A 20,422-nucleotide genomic window follows, 5' to 3' on the forward strand; every position below is an offset into this window, starting at 1 on the left:
ACTTCTGGAAATCAGTGGTACAGACTTGAGATTAAGCAAACGAAGGACCAGGGCAATAATTAATAAAAACATTGTTCAAGGAAAAATATAATCATAATATGTACTTGTATTTATTATTTATACATAATAAATACAATTCAGCAGTGAATTGTATTTATATAATTTGTATAACATATAAAATATAAACCCTGGATATTGATTTAACCAAAATTTTTTATGTGACTTTATTGTGGGGAAGGGCAAGGGGAGTGGGATAGAATGGTTTAAGAAAGCTACTTCATTTGCCACAAAAGCAAGTCTACGAATAATGTCTTGACCAACCAATAACAACAGTATAAGCATATTACTTAGTAGTGCACAAAGTGAATGTTAGAAGAAATGGCTAAGAGTTTAAATTTGTTGTCTCTGGAAGCAGTATAGGAGGAGGCTTAGAAATTGTTCTTTTTGTTTATAATCTCTTGTAGCATCTATTTTTTTAAACTATCCATGTATTATTTTTGAATGAAAATTAAATAATTTCTAAAAAAAAGATGTGTATAGATAATATACAAGTAAGAGAGAAATCAGTGATTTTAGTTCTGCCTCAAAAAAAAAAAAGTAAAGAAATCCTTACTGGATTGAACTCCTAAGTAGTTATTTCACTAAGTCTTTCAGATTACTAGCCAGCTACACATAGACATTCTTACTGTCTCATGCCCTACTGTCCAGTGGCATCTGTCCCATCATTTTGTAAGGGGAACAGCAGTTAGTAATACACTGTAGAACAAAGCGATTGTAATCAGATGTTAACTACATAATCACAACACTAATTCAGTAAAATGAAAAGAGATAAAAAAACAGTACAAATTACAGAGCTTCTGATTCCTCAGGTTCATTCTTACTTCAGGGAGGGGAAGTGTGACCCAGTTAACTTAAAAACAGATTGATTTTGTTCCTGCTGACTGATGTCAGAGTCAAAGTGAGATTTTCGGAAGTGAAATTACACTGACAAATATAGGAAAGTTATAAAAGAGATGAATTAGTACCGTAAGAGTTTAGAGAAATCAGGTTTGTTTCAATTTCCTGTAGGGAAAGGTGATCAGATATTTGTATGTGGTTGACACTTGGGTCTTTAGAGAAATTGAATATTTGAATAAAGTGAATGTGCTAAGAAAAAGTATATCTCTTAAAATGTTTAGGCTTTCTTGTATATATTTTCATTATTTTCATTATGGTCGTGTTTAGAAAATATGGTTATATTTTCATTATGGTCATGTTTAGAAAAATTATTTTGAATGGAAGACCTCTACCTAGGAATTGTTAACTGTTTTCAGTTGGGAAAACTTTACTGAAGAACATAAAATGCAAGATCTCTCAAAGAAAGAAAGGTAAAATGTCCAAAATTGGAAACATGGAGGCTTTCAGGGCATGTGCATAGCTAATCTCAACTTTATTCTCTAGTCTTACCTCCCAGTTCAGTGCTTAGGCCACCTGACTGTTCTTTCTTATCTTTATCCATCTCCTCCTTTACATTCTTTACACTCTCCACCCCTAGCACTTCCGTGTGAAATGCTTCCAGGTCTTTAAGGTCCAATCAGATGTTGTCTTTTCCATGGTATTTTGTTTGATTCCTTGCTAGCTGGGAATACTTACCTCTGTTCAACTCCCAGTGCATTAAATTCTCTGTATTATTGTTGTTTTTATCTATTTTTTAATTTAAAAAAAATTTTAAGTTATATTAATCCATTATTTTATTTCAAATTAATATTAGCTTCTTATTTCATTAAAAGCATCCACAGTCTTGAATGGTAAAGAGCAAACATGCAAAGCAGTAATGTCATGGAAATAGCTACCTTGGTTGCAAACTAAGGGATGATACTTTTGTGCACACGGTTCAGGATGTGTTCCCTGTTGCATGTAGACAAAGCAAGACCAACAGCAGTAACATCTAAGGAGATGATGGCATATTTACTTTTTTTTTTTTTTTTTGGCGGTATGCGGGCCTCTCACTGTTGTGGCCTCTCCCGTTGCGGAGCACAGGTTCCGGACGCGCAGGCTCAGCGGCCATGGCTCACGGGCCTAGCCGCTCTGCGGCATGTGGGATCTTCCTGGGCCGGGGCATGACCCGTGTCCCCTGCATTGGCAGGCGGACTCACAACCACTGCGCCACTAGGGAAGCCCCCCTTTTTTTTATAGGTATAGTTGATGTACAGTATTATATAAGTTTCAGGTGTACAACATGGTGATTCACAATTTTTAAAGGTTATACTCCATTTATAGTTTTTATAAAATATTGGCTATATTCCCTGTGTTGTAATTATGGTTGTTCTTAAATGTGCTTGATCTCTTATAGAATAGGAGCGATATCTTCTCTGCTTTGGATGTTCTGTCTTCTAGAGTATTTTATATAGGCTGAGTGCTTAGAGAATTTTTGGTTTAGTTATTTTGTAAATATAGATTCAAGGTTCTACAAAGCAGCCCTTCCTAAAAATAAATTGTTTTAAAAGGTTTACAGTCTTCCCTGAATCCTTTCTGTCTTTCCCTTCATGTGTATGAGATGTTTTAGTCGTTGCTGACAGATGACTTTTGATTTTTGTCTTTCAGTCTTACCTCCAGTATTAGTGCCTCGTCATAATGAATTCAACCCACAACACAGCCTTCTGGTTCAGTTTAGAAACTTAAGCCACAATGAACCTCACATGCCACAAAATGCAACGTTTCCAGATTCTTTCCATCAGCCCAACAACACTCCTTTTCCCTTATCTCCAAATAGTCCCTACCCTCCTTCCCCTGCTAGCAGCACATATCCCAACTCCCCAGCAAGTTCTGGACCAGGAAGTCCATTTCAGCTCCCAGGTAAGATTATTTATTTTATTGATACAAAAAAATAATTCTTAAGAGTTAGCAGTTGTTCTAATACTGCTGATCCTCTGGGTGAACTGTTAATATGCCAAGAGCCAACTATTTTTGACTATTCTTTGGTAATTGTTTGACTTCCAGAAGAGTTTGGAATTTTATTTTGCCAAGTACCATAAGTTTAAAAAAATGTAAGTAGACATTTTTCACAAAATATAGAAACAATCCTGAAATTTGTATAGAACCATAAAAGACCCCGAATAGCCAAAGCAGTTTTCAGAAAGAAGGACAAAGCAGAAGGCATCACACTCCCTGATTTCAAACTGTATTACAAAGCTGTAATAATCAAAATAATATAATATTGGCATAAAAACAGACACATAGATCATTGGAACAGAATAGAGAGTCCAGAAATAAACTCATGCAAAAATGGTCAATTATTGGGTGGGCCAAAAGGTTTGTTCAGTTTTTTCCATAAGATGGCTCTAGTAGCACTTAGTTGTCTTTAACTTCAGTTGGAAGAGTTTTGTTAGATTGTATTTGACAGCCGTCATATCAGCATGCATTTAAAAAGAGACTTATCAAAATTGGTCAGTTTTTGTGCAGTCATTTTAATATTGAAGATGGAAGGAAAAAAGCAACATTTTCAGCATATTATGCTTTATTATTTTGAGATAGGTAGAAATGCAACTGCAACGCGTTGGAAGTGACAAGTGTTGGTGAGGATCTGGAGATATGGGAACTCTTGTGCACTGTTGGTGGGAATGTAAATTAGTACAGCCACTTTTGAAAACAGTATGGAGTTTCCTCAAAAAATCAAAAATAGAACTACCATGTGATTCTGCAGTTCTACTTCTGGATATTTATCCAAAGAAAGCAAAAACACTAACTCAGAAAGATATCTACCCCCACCATGTTCATTGCAGCATTATTTACAGTAGACATGATTTGGAAGCAACCTAAGTGTTCACTGATAGATGAATGGATAAAGAAGATACGATAACACACATACACACGCAGTGGAATATTATCCAGCCATAAAAAAAGAATGAAATCTTGCCATTTGTGACAACATGGGTGAACCTTGACAGCATTATGCTAGATGAAATAAGACTGAGAAAGACAAATACTATATGGTCTCTCTCAAATAAGATATGTGGAATCTTAAAAAATAAATAAGAAACTAAGCTCACAGATACAGAGGACAGATTGGTGGTTGCCAGAGGTGGTGGGGGAAGTGGATGAACTGTTTTTATTTTTTTTAGTTTAAATAAATTGAATTTTTTAAAAAAGCAAACACAATTTGGGGGAGATCAGAGATTACCCTCTAAGAATAATGACAATAAAATAAGATAGAATTTAAAAATTGCACTCCCTCCTCCCAACCCACCTTCCCTCTCTCATTGCTTGATCTTTCTCTATAGCATGTATTACAATCCAGTATAGTATATATTGTCTTTATTTACAGTCTGCCTTTCCCCAACCTCCCCCGTCTTGACTATAAACTCCATGAAAACAGGGATTTTATAGCATCTTTTGTTTATTGCTACATACCCAGTACCTATATCAGAATCTAGTATGCAGTAGATCCTCAATAAATATTTGTTAAATGAATAGACAAAGTTATAGCAACACATAAATACATTTACTGCTAACTATAGATATAACCATGTGTCAAGTGGTTGCCAGTGCAGCTTGAGAGATTGAAGCCAAATGGTGTTAATTTGAAAGGTTTCATAGAGAGGAGTCCTATATACAGTAAAGGCAGTGTGTAGTAAAAGCTTATCAAAAACATAAAGACAAAATGACTGATGAATGTGAAGTAAAGTAGCTAATCTGGAAACAAAATGTTGTTAGATGTCAATTGACCATTTATTGGACCAAATTACTAAATCCATATATACCATCAGGCATTAAAATTAAGTTCTACCAAAACAAGAGCAGCAACAAAGGAAGTAGCTATATTTGACGTAAAGTTAAATATTTTCGTATAATTTATAATACCAAGTACCATTTATCAGGTGCCTTTTATGTAACTAATACTGTGATGAAAGATACCACATTAAATTTAATCTTCAGAACAACCAAGTGAGATAGATTTTTTTTGTTTTATGGATGGAAAACGAAACTGGTATTAACCCCAAGAGCTTAAATACCTTGCGTAAGGTCGCACAGCTAGTAAGTGGGGTTCAGGCCCACGTTTCTCTGACTCTAAAGTGTGTGCTTTTTTAACTTTGCTACATTGCTTGTCAAATCATTTTGTACTTCGGTAGGTTAAAATGAACCCCAGTTATCTTTAATTAGGTAACTGATGCACCGATTTGCCTGAAGAAGGATCGTAAGTGGATTTTTAAAGTTGCTAAATTTTGTTAATGGCATGCCTGTCTTATGTGAGTAAATCGTGAGGTCACTGTGTCAAGAAATATTGGGATGCCTACTGTTGTAAGTAGGGTCATATGTAAATATATACTTTGTAGTTTCTTTACTGCAGTGAAGTAGCAATTGATGAAGTTGTATTTTGTTGTGTTGTGTTTCTTTGAAGAGGATTTCAGTTCCAACTGTTTAACTTGCTGTTAGGTGTTTGTTCAAAAACTAATTTTCATCCTTTGTCCTAGATTCAGTGCTGACTGTAGCTCTGTCTCAAAATACATCTTATACAAACGTTGAGGTGAAAAACAAGTTATGTTCAGTATTTACAGTATGAGACAAATAAGTATAGCTGTAGCTTTTATAAAGGTTTTCAACCACAAATGTTGGAACTCAAAAGATATTCTAGTTAACTTTCAGTTTCCTAAGAGCCACTTAATAGGATTTAGCCATTTAATAGGACAGAGCAACCATTTTAAGACATTGCAGAAGAATTAGACAGCTGCTGTTAGTGTTGGCAAATTTTGAAAGAGCATGGTTTTATTTTCCAGTTTTAAATAACCATACAGTATGTGATGATCTTGATAATTCAGAAATGTCTCTGTAGATATCTATCTAAACAAGGATAATCTGTGGCCTTCAGATTGACCTGCAGTAGTTGCAGTTTCTCTGAGCATATGATTCTAAGCAAATGGAGGCAAAATTCTTGACCCTGAATTCTATTTTAGTGAATTTTAGCACTGATCTTACTATCCTGGATTGAAACAAATTCATGTGAACCTGCAGTAGGTTTCTGGTAGCTAATGGGTGTGCTGTCTTTTCTCCTTTTCCCTTGCCCTAAGGTAGCATCCTACATTTTTGTGTGTCTCTGATGTTTAGTAATGAATCCTGCTGGTAATCTTAAGAATTTACAGATGTGTTTAGATTAACTTTGAGCAGGATGAAGATTTTAACTATTCTTTTGGGACTTAACTTGTCTCATTTTCTTCCTCTTAGCTGATACTCCTCCTCCTGCATATATGCCACCAGATGATCAGATGGGTCAAGATAATTCCCAGCCCATGGATACAAGCAATAATTTGATTCCTCAGATTATGCCCAGTATATCCAGCAGAGGTAAGAGAAATACAATACTTTGTTGTTGCTCTTTTTTTTTAACTTCTTAGCCACTTTTAACAACCAGCTTTATTGAGGTGCAGTAATTTATTTTTTAAATTTATTTCTTATACAGCAGGTTCTTATAAGTTATCTATTTTATACATATTAGTGTATACATGTCAATCCCAGTCTCCCAGTTCATCCCACCACCCCCCCACACACACCCCCACCGCTTTCCTCCCTTGGTGTCCATACGTTTGTTCTCTACATCTGTGTCTCAATTTCTGCCCTGCAAACTGGTTCATCAGTACCATTTTTCTAGGTTCCACATACATGCAATAATATACGATATTTGTTTTTCTCTTTCTGACTTACTTCACTCTGTGTGACAGTCTCTAGATCCATCCACGTCTCTACAAATTACCCAATTTCGTTCCTTTTCATGGCTGAGTAATATTCCATTGTATATATGTACCACCTCTTCTTTATTCATTCGTCTGTCGATGGGGATTTAGGTTGCTTCCATGACCTGGCTATTGTAAATAGTGCTGCATTGAACATTGGGGTTCATGTGTCCTTTTTTTTTTTTTTTTTTGTGGTATGCGGGCCTGTCACTGTTGTGGCCTCTCCCGTTGTGGAGCACAGGCTCCGGATGCGCACGCTCAGCGGCCATGGCTCATGGGCCCAGCTGCTCCGTGGCATGTGGGATCTTCCCGGACCGGGGCACGAACCCGTGTCCCCTGCATCAGCAGGCGGACTCTCAACCACTGCGCCACCAGGGAAGCACTCATGTGTCTTTTTGAATTATGGTTTTCTCTGGGTATGTGCCCAGTAATGGGATTGCTGCGTCATATGGTAATTCTATTTTTAGTTTTTTAAGGAATCTCCATACTGTTCTCCATAGTGGCTGTACCAATTTATATTCCCACCAGCAGTGCAAGAGTGTTCCCTTTTCTCCATACCCTCTCCAGCATTTGTTGTTTGTAGATTTTCTGATGATGCCCATTCTAACTGGTGTGAGGTGATACCTCACTGTAGTTTTGATTTGCATTTCTCTGATAATAAGTGATGTTGAGCAGCTTTTCATGTGCTTCTTGGCTGTATGTCTTCTTTGTTTTTCTTTTATTTTTTAAATTAAAAAATTTTTTTAACATCTTTATTGCAGTATAATTGCTTTACAATGGTGTGTTAGTTTCTGCTTTATAACAAAGTGAATCAGCTATACATATACATATATCCCCATATCCCCTCCTCTTGTGTCTCCCTCCCTACCTCTCTCCCTATCCCACCCCTCTAGGTGGTCACAAAGCACCGAGCTGATCTCCCTGTGCTATGTGGCTGCTTCCCACTAGCTATCTATCTTACATTTGGTAGTATATATACGTCCATGCCACTCTCTCACTCTGTCCCAGCTTACCCTTCCCCCTCCGCTTGTCCTCAAGTCCATTCTTTATGTCTGCGTCTTTATTCCTGTCCTGCCCCTAGGTTCTTCAGAACCATTTTTTTTAAAATTCCAGATATATGTGTTATCATACTATATTTGTTTTTCTCTTTCTGACTGACTTCACTCTGCATGACAGACTCTAGGTCCATCCACCTCACTACAAGTAATTCAATTTTGTTTCTTTTTTTGGCTGAGTAATATTCCATTGTATATATGTGGCACTCTTCTTTATCCATTTATCTGTCGATGGACACTTCCATGTCCTGGCTGTTGTAAATAGAGCTGCAGTGAACACTGTGGTACATGACTCTTTGAATTATGGTTTTCTCAGTGTATATGCCCAGTAGTGGGATTGCTGGGTCATATGGTAGTTGTATTTTTAGTTTCTTAAGGAACCTCCATACTGTTCTCCATAGTGGTTGTATCAATTTACATTCCCACCAACAGTGCAAGAGGGTTCCCTTTTCTCCACACCCTCCCCAGCATTTACTGTTTGTAGATTTTCTGATGATGGCCATTCTGACTGGTGTGAGATGATATCTCATTGTAGTTTTGATTTGCATTTCTCTAATAATTAGTGATGTTGAACATTCTTTCATGTGTTTGTTGGCAGTCTGTATATCTTCTTTGGAGAAATGTCTATTTAGGTCTTCTGCCCATTTTTGGATTGGGTTGTTTGTTTTTTTGATATTGAGCTGCATGAGCTGCTTGTAATTTTGGAGATTAATCCTTTGTCAGTTGCTTCATTTGCAAATATTTTCTCCCATTCTGAGGGTTGTCTTTTCATCTTGTTTATGGTTTCCTTTGCTGTGCAAAACCTTTTAAGTTTCATTAGGTCCCATTTGTTTATTTTTGTTTTTATTTCCATTCCTCTAGGAGGTGAGTCAAAAAAGATCTTGCTGTGATTTATGTCATAGAGTGTTCTGCCGATGTTTTCCTCTAAGAGTTTTAGTGTCTGGTCTTACATTTAGGTCTTTAATCCATTTTGAATTTATTTTTGTGTATTGTGTTAGGGAGTGTTCTAATTTCCTTCTTTTACATGTAGCTGTCCAGTTTTCCTAGCACCACTTACTGAAGAGGCTGTCTTTTCTCCATCGTATATTCTTGCCTCCTTTATCAGAAATAAGGTGACCATATGTATGTGGGTTTATCTCTGGGCTTTCTTTCCTGTTCCATTGATCTATATTTCTGTTTTTGTGCCAGTACCATACTCTCTTGATTACTGTGGCTTTGTAGTATAGTCTGAAGTCAGGGAGCCTTATTCCTCCAGCTCCGTTTTTCTTTCTCAAGATTGCTTTGGCTATTCGGGGTCTTTTGTGTTTCCATACAAATTGTGGAATTTTTTGTTCTAGTTCTGTGAAAAATGCCATTGGTGTTTTGATAGGGATTGCATTGAATCTGTTGATTGCTTTGGGTGGTAGAGTCATTTTCACAATGTTGATTCTTCCAATCCAAGAACATGGTGTATCTCTCCATCTGTTTATATCATCTTTAATATCTTTCATCAGTGTCTTATTGATTCCTTCTAGTGTATTTTTCATTTCAGTTATTGTATTGTTCATCTATGTTTGTTTGTTCTTTAATTCTTCTAGGTCTTTGTTAAACATTTCTTGCATCTTCTCGATCTTTGCCTACATTCTTTTTCCCAGGTCCTGGATCATCTTCACTATCATTATTCTGATTTCTTTCTCTGGAAGGTTGCCTATCTCCACTTCATTTAGTTGTTTTTCTGAGGTTTTATCTTGTTCCTTCATCTGGTACAAAGTCTTTACCTTTTCATTTTGTCTGTATTTCGGTGAGTGTGGTTTTCCTTTCACAGGCTGAAGAATTGTAGTTCTTCTTACTTCTGCTGTCTGCCTTCTGGTGGATGAGGCTATCAAAGAGGCTTGTGCAAGTTTCCTGATGGGAGGGACTGGTGGTGGGTAGAGCTGGGTGTTGCTCTGGTGGGCAGAGCTCAGTAACACTTTAATCTGCTTGTCTACTGATGGGTGGGGCTGGGTTCCCTCTGTTGGTTATTTAGCCTGAGGTGACCCAGCACTGGAGCCTACCTGGGTCTTTGGTGGGGCTAATGGCGGACTCTAGGAGGGCTCACACCAACAAGTACTTCCCAGAACTTCTGCTACCAGTGTCCTTGTCCCCATGGTGAACCACAGCCACCCCCCCCCCCCCGCCTCTGCAGGAGACCCTCCAACACTAGCAGGCAGGTCTGGTTCAGTCTCCTCTGGGGTCACTGCTCCTTCCCCTGGGTCCCGATGCGCACACTACTTTGTGTGTGCCCTCCAAGAGTGGAGTCTCTGTTTCCCCCAGTCCTGTCAAAGTCCTGCAATCAAATCCCACTAGCCATCAAAGTCTGATTCTCTAGGAATTCCTCCTCCCGTTGTCGGACCCCCAGGTTGGGAAGCCTGATATGGGGCTCAGAACCTTCACTCCAGTGGGTGGACTTCTGTGGTATAAATGTTTTCCAGTTTGTGAGTCACCCACCCAGGAGTTATGGGATTTGATTTTACTGTGATTGCGCCCCTCCTACCTTCTCATCGTGGCTTCTCCTTTGTCTTTGGATGTGGGGTATCTTTTTTGGTGAATTCCAGTGTCTTCCTGTCAATGATTGTTCAGCAGTTAGTTGTGATTCCGGTGCTCTCGCAAGAGGGAGTGAGAGCACGTCCTTCTACTCTGCCATCTTGAACCAGTAATAATTTATATACCATAAAATTTATCCATTTTAACTGTATGATTCGATGATTTTTAGTAAATGTGTAAAATTTTACACCATCACCGCAATCTAGTTTTGGAACATTTTCATAACCCTTTAAAAATATCCCTTGTGCCTATTTGCAGTCTATCCCCTCCTGTCCCCAGCTCCAGGAACCTTCTAATCTGTTTTCTGTACCTGTAGATTTGCCTTTTCCAAACTTTTCATATAAATAGAATCACAAATTGTGTTGTTTTCAAGATTCATCCATGTCGCACCATGTATCAATAATGTTCTTATTGCTGAACAGTATTTTATTTTATGGATATACCACATTTTGTTTACCCATTTGTCTGTCGATGGACATTTGAATTGTTTCTAGTTTTTGGCTAGCATGAACAATGCTGTAATCAACATTTGCAGATAGGTCTTTTTTTTATTTTTCTGCGTCACAGGGTAAATTTAAGTATTTACGAGAAACTACAAAATTACTGTGAAGTGAAAGCACCATTTTACATTTTTACCAGTACCATATAAGGGTTCTAGTTTCTCCATATCCTCCTAAGACTTGTTATTATTTATCTTTTTGATTATAGTTATTCTGATGGGTGTGAAGTGGTGTCTCATTTGTTTTAATTGTATTTCCCTAATGAGTAATGATTTTGAACATTTTTAATGTACCTAGCCATTCATGTATCTTCTTTGGCTTATTTAAATCTTTTGCCTTATTTTTTTAATTGGGTTGTTTGTCTTATTGTTGAGTTGTAAGAGTGCTGTGTATATTTTAGATAGAAGTCCTTTGTTTGTCTTATTATTGAGTTTTAAGAGTTCTGTATATATTTTGAATAGAAGTCCTTTTTCAGATATGTGATATGCAAATATTTTCTCTCAATCTCTGGATTGTCTTTTCATTTTCTTAATGGTGTCTTTTGAAGCACAAAAGTTTTTAATTTTGATGAAGTTATCAATTTTTTTCTGGATTATGCTTTTGGTGTTACATCTAAAAAATCTATGTCTATCCCAAGGTCATAAAAATTATTCTCCTGTGTGTTCTCCTAGAAGTTCTTTAGCTCTTATATTTATGTCTGTGATTCATTTTGAGTTAAGGTTTTTGTATGTTAACGGTCTAAATTCATCTTTGCGCAAGTAGACATCCAGTTGGTTCTAGCACTATTTGTTGAAAAGAGTATCATTTCTCTACTGAATTGTCTTGGCATCTTTTTCAGAAATCAGTTGACTATAAATTTAAGAGTTTATTTCAGGACTCTCAATTTTGTTAAGAGTTTATTTCAGGACTCTTAATTTTTTGTTGCTCAAAAAATTGATCTGTATGTCTGTACTCACCATCTTGATTACTGAAGTTTTATAGTAAGTTTTGAAAACAAGAAGTGTTAGTCCTCCAACTTTGTTCTTCTTTTTAAAAATTGTTTGGCAATTCTGCATTCTTTGCATATTTTCATATCATTTTAGTATCAGTTTGTCAATTTCTGTCCCCCACCAAAACTCTTCCTTGGACTTTGATAGAGGTCACATTGACTCTTTAAATCAACTTGGGGAGATTTGCTGTCCCCTTCTAGTGCACAGACATGGAATGTTTCTCTTTTCTTTTTAAATTTATTGCTAGGTGTGTGGAAGAATTTTTTAATTTCGAGTTTGGATTCTTCATTGGTAGATAGAAATAAAATTGATTGGATGAAGGCAGTCAAAAGGCACATACTTCCAGTTATAAGATAAAGAAGTACTAGGGATATAACGTACAACATGATAAATGTAGTTAACACTGCTGTATGTTATATACGAAGCTGTTAAGAGAGTAAATCCTAAGAGTTCTCATCACTAGGAAAAAGTTTTTTTCTGTTTCTTTAATTTTGTGTCTATATGAGATGATGGGTGTTCACTAAATTGATTGTGATAATCGTTTCATGATGTATGTAAGACAGATCATTATGCTGTATACCTTAAACTTGTACAGTGCCATATGTCAATTGTATCTCAATAAAACTGTATGAAAAAGACTTAAAAAAGGACTTGCGTCACCTGCATCTTTGATTGCTTTGCCAGTTTGAGCTGTAATTTTAGACATAATTTTTGCTACAAAGATTTAAAATATAAGAGCATTTTAACCACTCTAAAGTTTAGAAATAGGAACTTGAGACAAATTAGATTTTTCTAATAGAAATATTCTGAGCCTAAAGCCCTAAAGGAGAGTAAGGAAACCAATTAACTTTAATTTAAATAATCATGTCTTAAGTAGTGAATGAACCAAGGTCTGTTGTTAAAGAACAACTGTATTAAATCCCTGAAAGATTAGTTTCAAAATGGCATTAATGCAGTGGTTTCAGGTCTAACTAATGAAATAAATTTCTATTGGTCACTATAAAAAATATTTTTTTTAATTAAAAACATACAGCTGATTTTTGTATATTAATCTTGTAACCTGAAATCTTCTGAATTCATTTATTAGTTCTAGTGGTAGGTTTTTTGTGTGTGCATATGTGGATTCCTTAAGGTCTTTTAAATATAGGAGCATGTCATCCATGAATAAAAAATAGTATTTTTTTTTCCTATGCAATCTGAATGCGTTTAACTTCTCCTTCTCTCTTATTATTAAAGGGCATATATGAAAAACCTATAGCTATCATAATTAATGATAGAAAACTGAATTACTTTCCACCTATAATTGGGAGTAAGACAATGATGTCGGCTTTTATTACTTCTGTTCAGTATTGTTCTAGAGAGTCTAGCCAGCAAATTGTTAGTTCTCTTCTATTCCTAGATTGAGAATTTTTATCATGAATGAATGTTGGATTTTGTCAAAAGCTTTTTCTGTATCTACTGAGATGATCATGTGAGTTTTTTGTTCTTTTTTTCTAGTAATAAGGTGTATTACATGAATTGATTTTCTGATGTTAAACCAACCTTGTATTCCTAGGATAAAACCCATGTGGTCATGGTGTATAATCCTTTTTTATATATTGCTTGGCCAGGTTTACTAATATCTTGTTGAGTATTTTTGCTTGTATATTCATGAAGGATATTGGTCTGTAATTTTCTTGTGATGTCTTTGTTTGGTATTGCTGTCAGGTAATAATGGCCTCACGGAATGAGTTGGGAAGTGTTCCCTCCAATTTTTGGAAGAGTTTTTGAAATATAGTATTATTTCTTCTTTAAATATGTGGTAGAATTTACCAGTGAAGCCATTTCGGCTTGGACTTCTATTTGTGGGAAGATTTTAAATAATCGATTCAGTTTCTTTAGTTATTATATTGGTCTATTCAGAGTTTGTTTTTTCTTGAGTCAATTTTGGTAATTTGTGTCTTTCTGGGAATTTGTCCATTTCATCTAAATTATCTAATTTGACATAAAGTTTTTGGTAGTATCCTTTATAATCTCTCTAATTTCTGTAGGAGTTGGTAGTGATGTATTAATTCCTGATTTTGGTAGTTTGTGTCATGTTATTTTTTTCTCGTTGGTTTAGTTAAGGGATTGTCAATTTTGTTTACCTTATTTATTTATTTTTTTTTTGCGGTACGCGGGCCTCACTGTTGTGGCCTCTCCTGTTGCGGAGCACAGGCTCCGGATGTGCAGGCTCAGCGGCCACGGCTCACGGGCCCAGCCGCTCCGCGGCATGTGGGTTCTTCCCGGACCGGGGCACGAACCCGTGTTCCCTGCATCGGCAGGCACACTGTCAACCACTGCGCCACCAGGGAAGCCCTTTGTTTATCTTTTGAATGACAACTTTTCCCTCTTCCATTGAATTCCACTCTAATCTTTATTTCCTTCATTTTTCTTGCTTTGAAGAATGCAAGTTTACTTTTAGTTTACTTTTCTTTTTGTAGTTTCTGAATCTTACATTATTAATTTGAGTTGTTTCTTTTCTAATATGGGTGTTAAAAACTATTTCTTTCCCTCTAATCACACTTTTAACTGCATCTCATGAATTTTTATTTTTGTTTGTCTTTATTTTTATTCAGTTGAAAATATTTTAAAATTTCCGTTGTGGTTTCTTCTTTGACCCATGGATTATTTAGTAGCATGTTTATCAAGTTCCAAATATTTCAAGATTTCCCAAATTTCTTTTTGTTGTTGATTCCTAATTTAATTCTGTTGTGTGCTTTGAACATATTTAGTATGATTTCAGTTCTTTAAATTTGTTGAGACTTGTTTTATGCTTGTTTTTGTATAGCCTGTGACCTAAGAATGGTTTCTAGATTATTAAAGAATTGTTAAGAAGAAGAAGAATATATGACAGATAGTACGTGGCCTGCAAAACCTAAGGTATTGCATCCCACTTGGTCATGGTGTATAATCCTTTTTATATGTTGCTGGATTTGCCCATTTGGGTGGGTAGAAAAGGTTTGCCAACCCTTGGCAAAACGTATAGTCTCTTTTAGACAATACTCCATGTGCCTTTGAAAAAATTGTATATTCTGATGTCGTAGGGTGTCATAGGATCTCTGGATTTCAGTTAGATGAAGCTGGTCAGTAGTGTTCAGATCATCTGTATCCTTGCTTATTTTCTTTCTAATTGTTCTATCAGTTATTGAGAGTGGGAGATTGAAGTCCCCAGCTACTACCGTTGAATATTTATTTCCACTTCTAGTTCTGTTAGTTTTTGCTTCTTGTACTTTGGGGGCTCTGTTGTGTACAATTCAGTAGCATTGAGTACATCCACAGTATTCAGCAAACCATCACTCCTATCCATTTTCAGAACTTTTTCATCATTTCAAATAGAACTCTGTACCTATTAAATAATGACTCCCCATTCCCCCTCACCTTACCCCCTTGGTAACTACCATTCTGTAATTTACATTAGGATTCATTTTTTGTACTAACATTCTTTGGGTTGTAACAAATGAATAATGACATGTAGCCATCATTATATTACCATATAGAATAGTTTCACTTCCCTAAAAATCCTCTGTGCTCTGCCTGTTCATCCCTCCCTCTCTCCTAACCCCTGGCAACCACTGATCTTTTTATTGTCTCCATAGTTTTGCCTTTTCCAGATGTCTTGTAATCGGAATCTTACAGTATGTAGCCTTTTCAGATTGGCTTCTTCACTTAGTAATGTACATTTAAGTCCCCCACCAACCATGTCTTTTCATGGCTTGATAGCTCATTTCTTTTTAGTGTTGAATAATATTCCATTGTCTGGTGTACCACAGTTTATTTATCCATTCACCTCTTGAAGGATATCTTGGTTGCTTTCAAGTTTTAGCAGTTATGAATAAAGCTTCTATAAACATCTCTCTGCAGTTTTTGTGTGGACATAAGTTTTTGACTCCTTTAGGTAAATACCGAGGAACACATGTGCTGGATTGTATGGTAAAAGTTTGTTTAGTTTTGTAAGAGGTCAACAGACTGTCTTCCAAAGTGGCTGTACCATTTTACATTCTCACCGGCAGTGAATGAGAGTTTCTGTTGCTCCTCTTCTTCACCAGCATTTGGTGTTGTCAGTGCTTTGGATTTTGGTCATTCTAATGGTTGTGTTAATTTGCATTTTCCTGATGACATGTAATGTGGAGCATCTTTTTATATGTTTATTTGCCATGTGTATATCTTCTTCAGTGAGGTGTCTGTTCATGTCTTTGACCAGTTTTTCTCATTACCTTGTTCATTTTCTTGTTGAGTTTTAAGAGTTCTTTGTATATTTTGTGTAACAGTCCTTTAACCAAACGTGTCTTTTGCAAATATATTTTCCCATTCTGTGGCTTGTCTTCTCATTCTTTTGATGGTGCCTTGGTGTTGTATCTAAAAAGCCATCACCCTATCCAAGGTCATCTAGATATTCTCCTCTGCTATCTTCTAGAGTTTTATAGTTTTGTATCATAGGTCTGTGATCCATTTTTGAGGTAATTTTCATGAATAGTGTAAGATGTTGTGTCTAGATTCATTTTTTTGGCTGTGAATGTCAGTTGTTCTTATACTATTTGTTGGAAAGACTATCTTGTATCTATTATTGGGGAAGTAACCAAGATCCTTCATCAAAGATCAGTTAACTATATTTATGTGGATCTATTTCTGGGCTCTCTATTCTGTTCCTTTGATCTCTGTTCTTTTGCCAATACCACACTGTCTTGATTCCTATAGCTTTATAGTGAGTCTTTAAGTTGGATAGTGTTAGTCTTCCAGTTTTGTTTTTCAATATTGTGTTGGTTGTTCTGGGTCTTTTGCCTCCTCATGTAAACTTTAGGATCAGTTTATCAATATCCACAAGATGATTTGTTGGGATTTTTATTGGGATTTCATTGACTCTGTAGATCATGTTGGGAAGAACTGACATCTTAAGAATATAGAGACTTCCTACACATGAACATGGACTATATATCTCTGTTTAGTTTTTCTTTGAATTCTTTCTTTAGAGTTTCATAGTTTCCTCATATAGATTTTATATCTATTTTGTTTGGTTTTTACCTAAATATTTAATTTTTTGAGTGCTGATATAAATGGTAATGAATTTTTCATTTCAAATTCTACTTGTTCATTGCTGGTATAGGAAAGTGATTGACTTTAGTATATTAGCCTTACAACTTGCAGCCTTGCTATAAGTGCTTATCAGTTCTGGGAGTTTTTTTGTCAGTCATTTCAGATTTTCTGCATAGACAATCTTGTCGTTTGAGAACAGACAGTTTTATGTCTTCCTTCTCAATCTGTATACCTTTTATTTCCTTTTCTTGTCTTAGTGCCTCAGCTAGGATTTCCAGTGTGTTGTTGTAAAGGAGTGGTGAGCACATCCTTGTCTTGTTACTGATCTTAGCAGAAAAGCTTCTAGTTTTTCACCATTAAGTATGACGTTAGCTGTAAGTTTTTTGTAAATGTTCTTTATCTCAAGTTGAAGAAGTTCCCCTCTATTCCTAGTTTGCTAAGAGCCTTACTTAGTTTTTTAGTTCAAATTTTTGTTTAAAATAATTTTACAGATACTGGTATAGTTAAGTCTTTCAGTTTGCTGAAACAGAGGTTTGTCATCTCAAATTTAAACCTGGATTAGATTCTGCTAGAAAAATAACTTAAAATGTGATGTTGCCTATCCGTGTATATGTATAATTTTGAAAATTGTTATGATCAAGGCATTTCTGATGTTTGTTTTTTTGAAAACAAACATACAAACAGACTGAAAGTCAGGAAGGGCAGTGAGACTTAAGTGAAATATCTGAAAATTTTCTTTTTCATATAGTGCTTGGGTTGGATTAAAGGAAACACAGAGCCTGGAGTTTCTGATAATCATTAAACATTTTTTCTGTCTGGTTTGTTCACAGATGTTCAGCCTGTTGCCTATGAAGAGCCCAAACATTGGTGTTCAATTGTCTACTATGAATTAAACAATCGTGTTGGGGAAGCTTTTCATGCATCTTCTACTAGTGTGTTAGTAGATGGATTCACAGACCCTTCAAATAACAAAAGTAGATTCTGCTTGGGATTGTTGTCAAATGTTAATCGTAATTCAACAATTGAAAACACCAGACGACATATTGGAAAAGGTACTTTTGTCATTTTCCTACATTCAGTTGAATTCAGTCATTTGTTGTGCTTGCTGTGTAGTCTGCATTGTGTAAGCTTCTGGGGCATACAAAGAAGCTTAAGGCATGGTCCTGCCCTCAAGTTGGAGATGTTGAAGAATGTATTAAGTAAAGACAGACTTCTTTTCTTTATCCTACCTATTTTTTCTTCATAGTACTTAGGGTCTGAAATCATACTATTCTGTGTTTATTTTTTTAATTTTCAGTCTTTTTGACTGAAATACAAGCTGTACAGAAATTTGCATTGTTCACAACAATATCTTCAGCAACTAGAATGCTGCCTGGCTCATAGTACATACACAAGAAATATTTGTAGAATATATGAATGCTAGTGAAGGATTAAAATTTTTAAATTATGGTATTTGTGGAATATTTTGGGTTGAAGACTTGAAAGAATTTCCATTATGTTAGAGGAACAGGGTTACTGGTAGGATATCCAGTTTGAATGACGTAAGTCTTCAATGGCTTCACTGCCACTTCTCCCACCTTTTAAATTCAGGTAACAGGGTTTTATTTATAATTCATCCTGCAAGATAGTTGCCACAGCAAACAAGGAACTTTTCACATTGCAGTGAAATGTCTCATGCATCAAGTGGTCAGAAAGGAAACCTATCCCAGGTAGAGCTGTTTGCCTCTCTTTTAAGAAGTTTTGTTTTTACCACTTGCTACTTTTTGCTTCTTTGACTTGAGGAAGTCTTGGTCCAAATTAGGAACAAAAGGTAAATAACTTTAATTGTAAAATGATTTCTTATAGAAGAGATTCAGAAAAATACTATGTCCAAAAATAAGTTGGAAAGAAAGTTTCCATTCTTTTTTGACAGAACTGTCAACTTGCCATGATTTTTTTAGGTAAAATGCCTCACTTCTATGCATTGATTTTTCATTCTGCAGTAGAATAATTTAAGAGAAATCTACTTGGTGAATTCTTAAATTCTAGAATCATTTTCCTCTTTTTTCCCAGTATACAGTTCTAGGATCCTTTCTTCCATGGCTCATTTTTATTTGCCCAGAAGCAAAACTAGTTTTTAATGTCATAGCCTGAAACTAGTCTGTGACTCACATGTGTGTACTATGATGGTCTTTTTAGTACTATTTGCAGTAGAGAAAAGTTGGGAACAACTTCAGCTCTAGCTATATAATTTGAATTTTTAAATATTGAACATTCATATATTATTTATATATATTTTAAATACCCAAAACATTTTTTTTAAAGGAAAGTAAAATACATCTGCCATTTAAAGGCTTTTCCTATGACCTGAAATTACATATGTGACTTAGCTTCTTTTTTTTTAAATGCTGCAGACCTTTCCATTAGAAAAAAGAGTGCAAAACTTTTTGCCAAACAGCTATTCATGATAGTTGATAGCACTAAGAATTCCTTTGAAAGGACTCATCATAAGGTGCTTTTTGGGGATTTTTTTTTTGCCATTGCTTTCTTTCATAGAGATGATAAATGATTGTTGGAAAAGGAAAAAAAAACCTGAGAACTGATAACCTAATATGCTGCCAACATGAGGCTTAAGTCTTAGTTATTTGAGGATCATTTTAGATTTAGGCACATTAACCTCTTGATTATCTTTGGCAGCATAAGGCCATCTAGTGGTAGCTCCTGTCTGAAGACTTGCTATAGTGTAGTGGTTATTCTTGGTTGCACCTCATACAACTTCCTCGATTTCATTATACTGCTTTGTTAAGTTTACTCTTGTAATGCCTGTCTTTTTAAGGTGTTCATCTGTACTATGTTGGTGGAGAGGTGTATGCAGAGTGCCTCAGTGACAGCAGCATATTTGTACAGAGTAGGAACTGCAACTTTCATCATGGCTTTCATCCTACCACTGTCTGTAAGATTCCCAGCAGCTGCAGCCTCAAAATTTTTAACAATCAGGAGTTTGCCCAGCTTCTGGCTCAGTCTGTCAACCATGGATTTGAGGCAGTATATGAGCTTACCAAAATGTGTACCATTCGAATGAGTTTTGTCAAGGTGAGTGGGTTGTGACCTGTAGTTTAATTTGAGTCACTGTAAATATGTATATTATATGTCTGTAGGTTATAATTTTAAAAAGTCTTTGTTAAATGAAAGGTAGTAACTATTTTTTACCTGATTTAATAGGTTTTTAAATAAAATTCTTGAATTTATAACTTAAACCACATGATTGGTCTAAGATTTTATTTTATAATCCAGACATTATAAAGTGCTCAGTATTGATATTGATATTGAATAGGGGCTGAGTTTATAAAAGAATTTCAGTTAAAGGCTAAATTGCTAGAAAGCATTTAATATTAAAATTGCTTTTTAAGTTTCTTAGCTTCAGCAGTTTCAATCATTATTGGATCCCATTAGGTTGATGTAAAGAATTCTTTACCATACTAAAATTATTTTCCTTGTTTTAAGCTCTGTTATTAAGGATTTGAAAAGTTCAAAGAACTTTTCAAATTTATCATTTGCTCTTGGCCTAATTTTATTGGTAT

General features: G+C 35.6%; 1 protein-coding gene across 2 annotated transcripts in view; it reads left to right on the forward strand.

Annotated features, from left to right (window-relative positions):
* SMAD5 (SMAD family member 5) overlaps positions 1–20,422 on the forward strand; it is a 53,731-nt gene that overhangs the window by 24,251 nt on the left and 9,058 nt on the right. For both annotated transcript variants that reach the window (XR_014296490.1, XM_082650754.1), the window contains exons 3-6: positions 2,584–2,835; positions 6,199–6,318; positions 17,693–17,914; positions 19,678–19,934. Coding sequence is in view for 1 of the 2 variants with exons in the window: in XM_082650754.1 (XP_082506880.1) it covers positions 2,584–2,835; positions 6,199–6,318; positions 17,693–17,914; positions 19,678–19,934 (851 nt within the window). In the remaining variant the exon portion in view is untranslated. The remainder of the gene's footprint in view (positions 1–2,583; positions 2,836–6,198; positions 6,319–17,692; positions 17,915–19,677; positions 19,935–20,422) is intronic.

This window comes from Grampus griseus (assembly GCF_964374135.1).
Source record: "Grampus griseus genome assembly, chromosome: 3".
Taxonomy (NCBI): domain Eukaryota; kingdom Metazoa; phylum Chordata; class Mammalia; order Artiodactyla; family Delphinidae; genus Grampus; species Grampus griseus.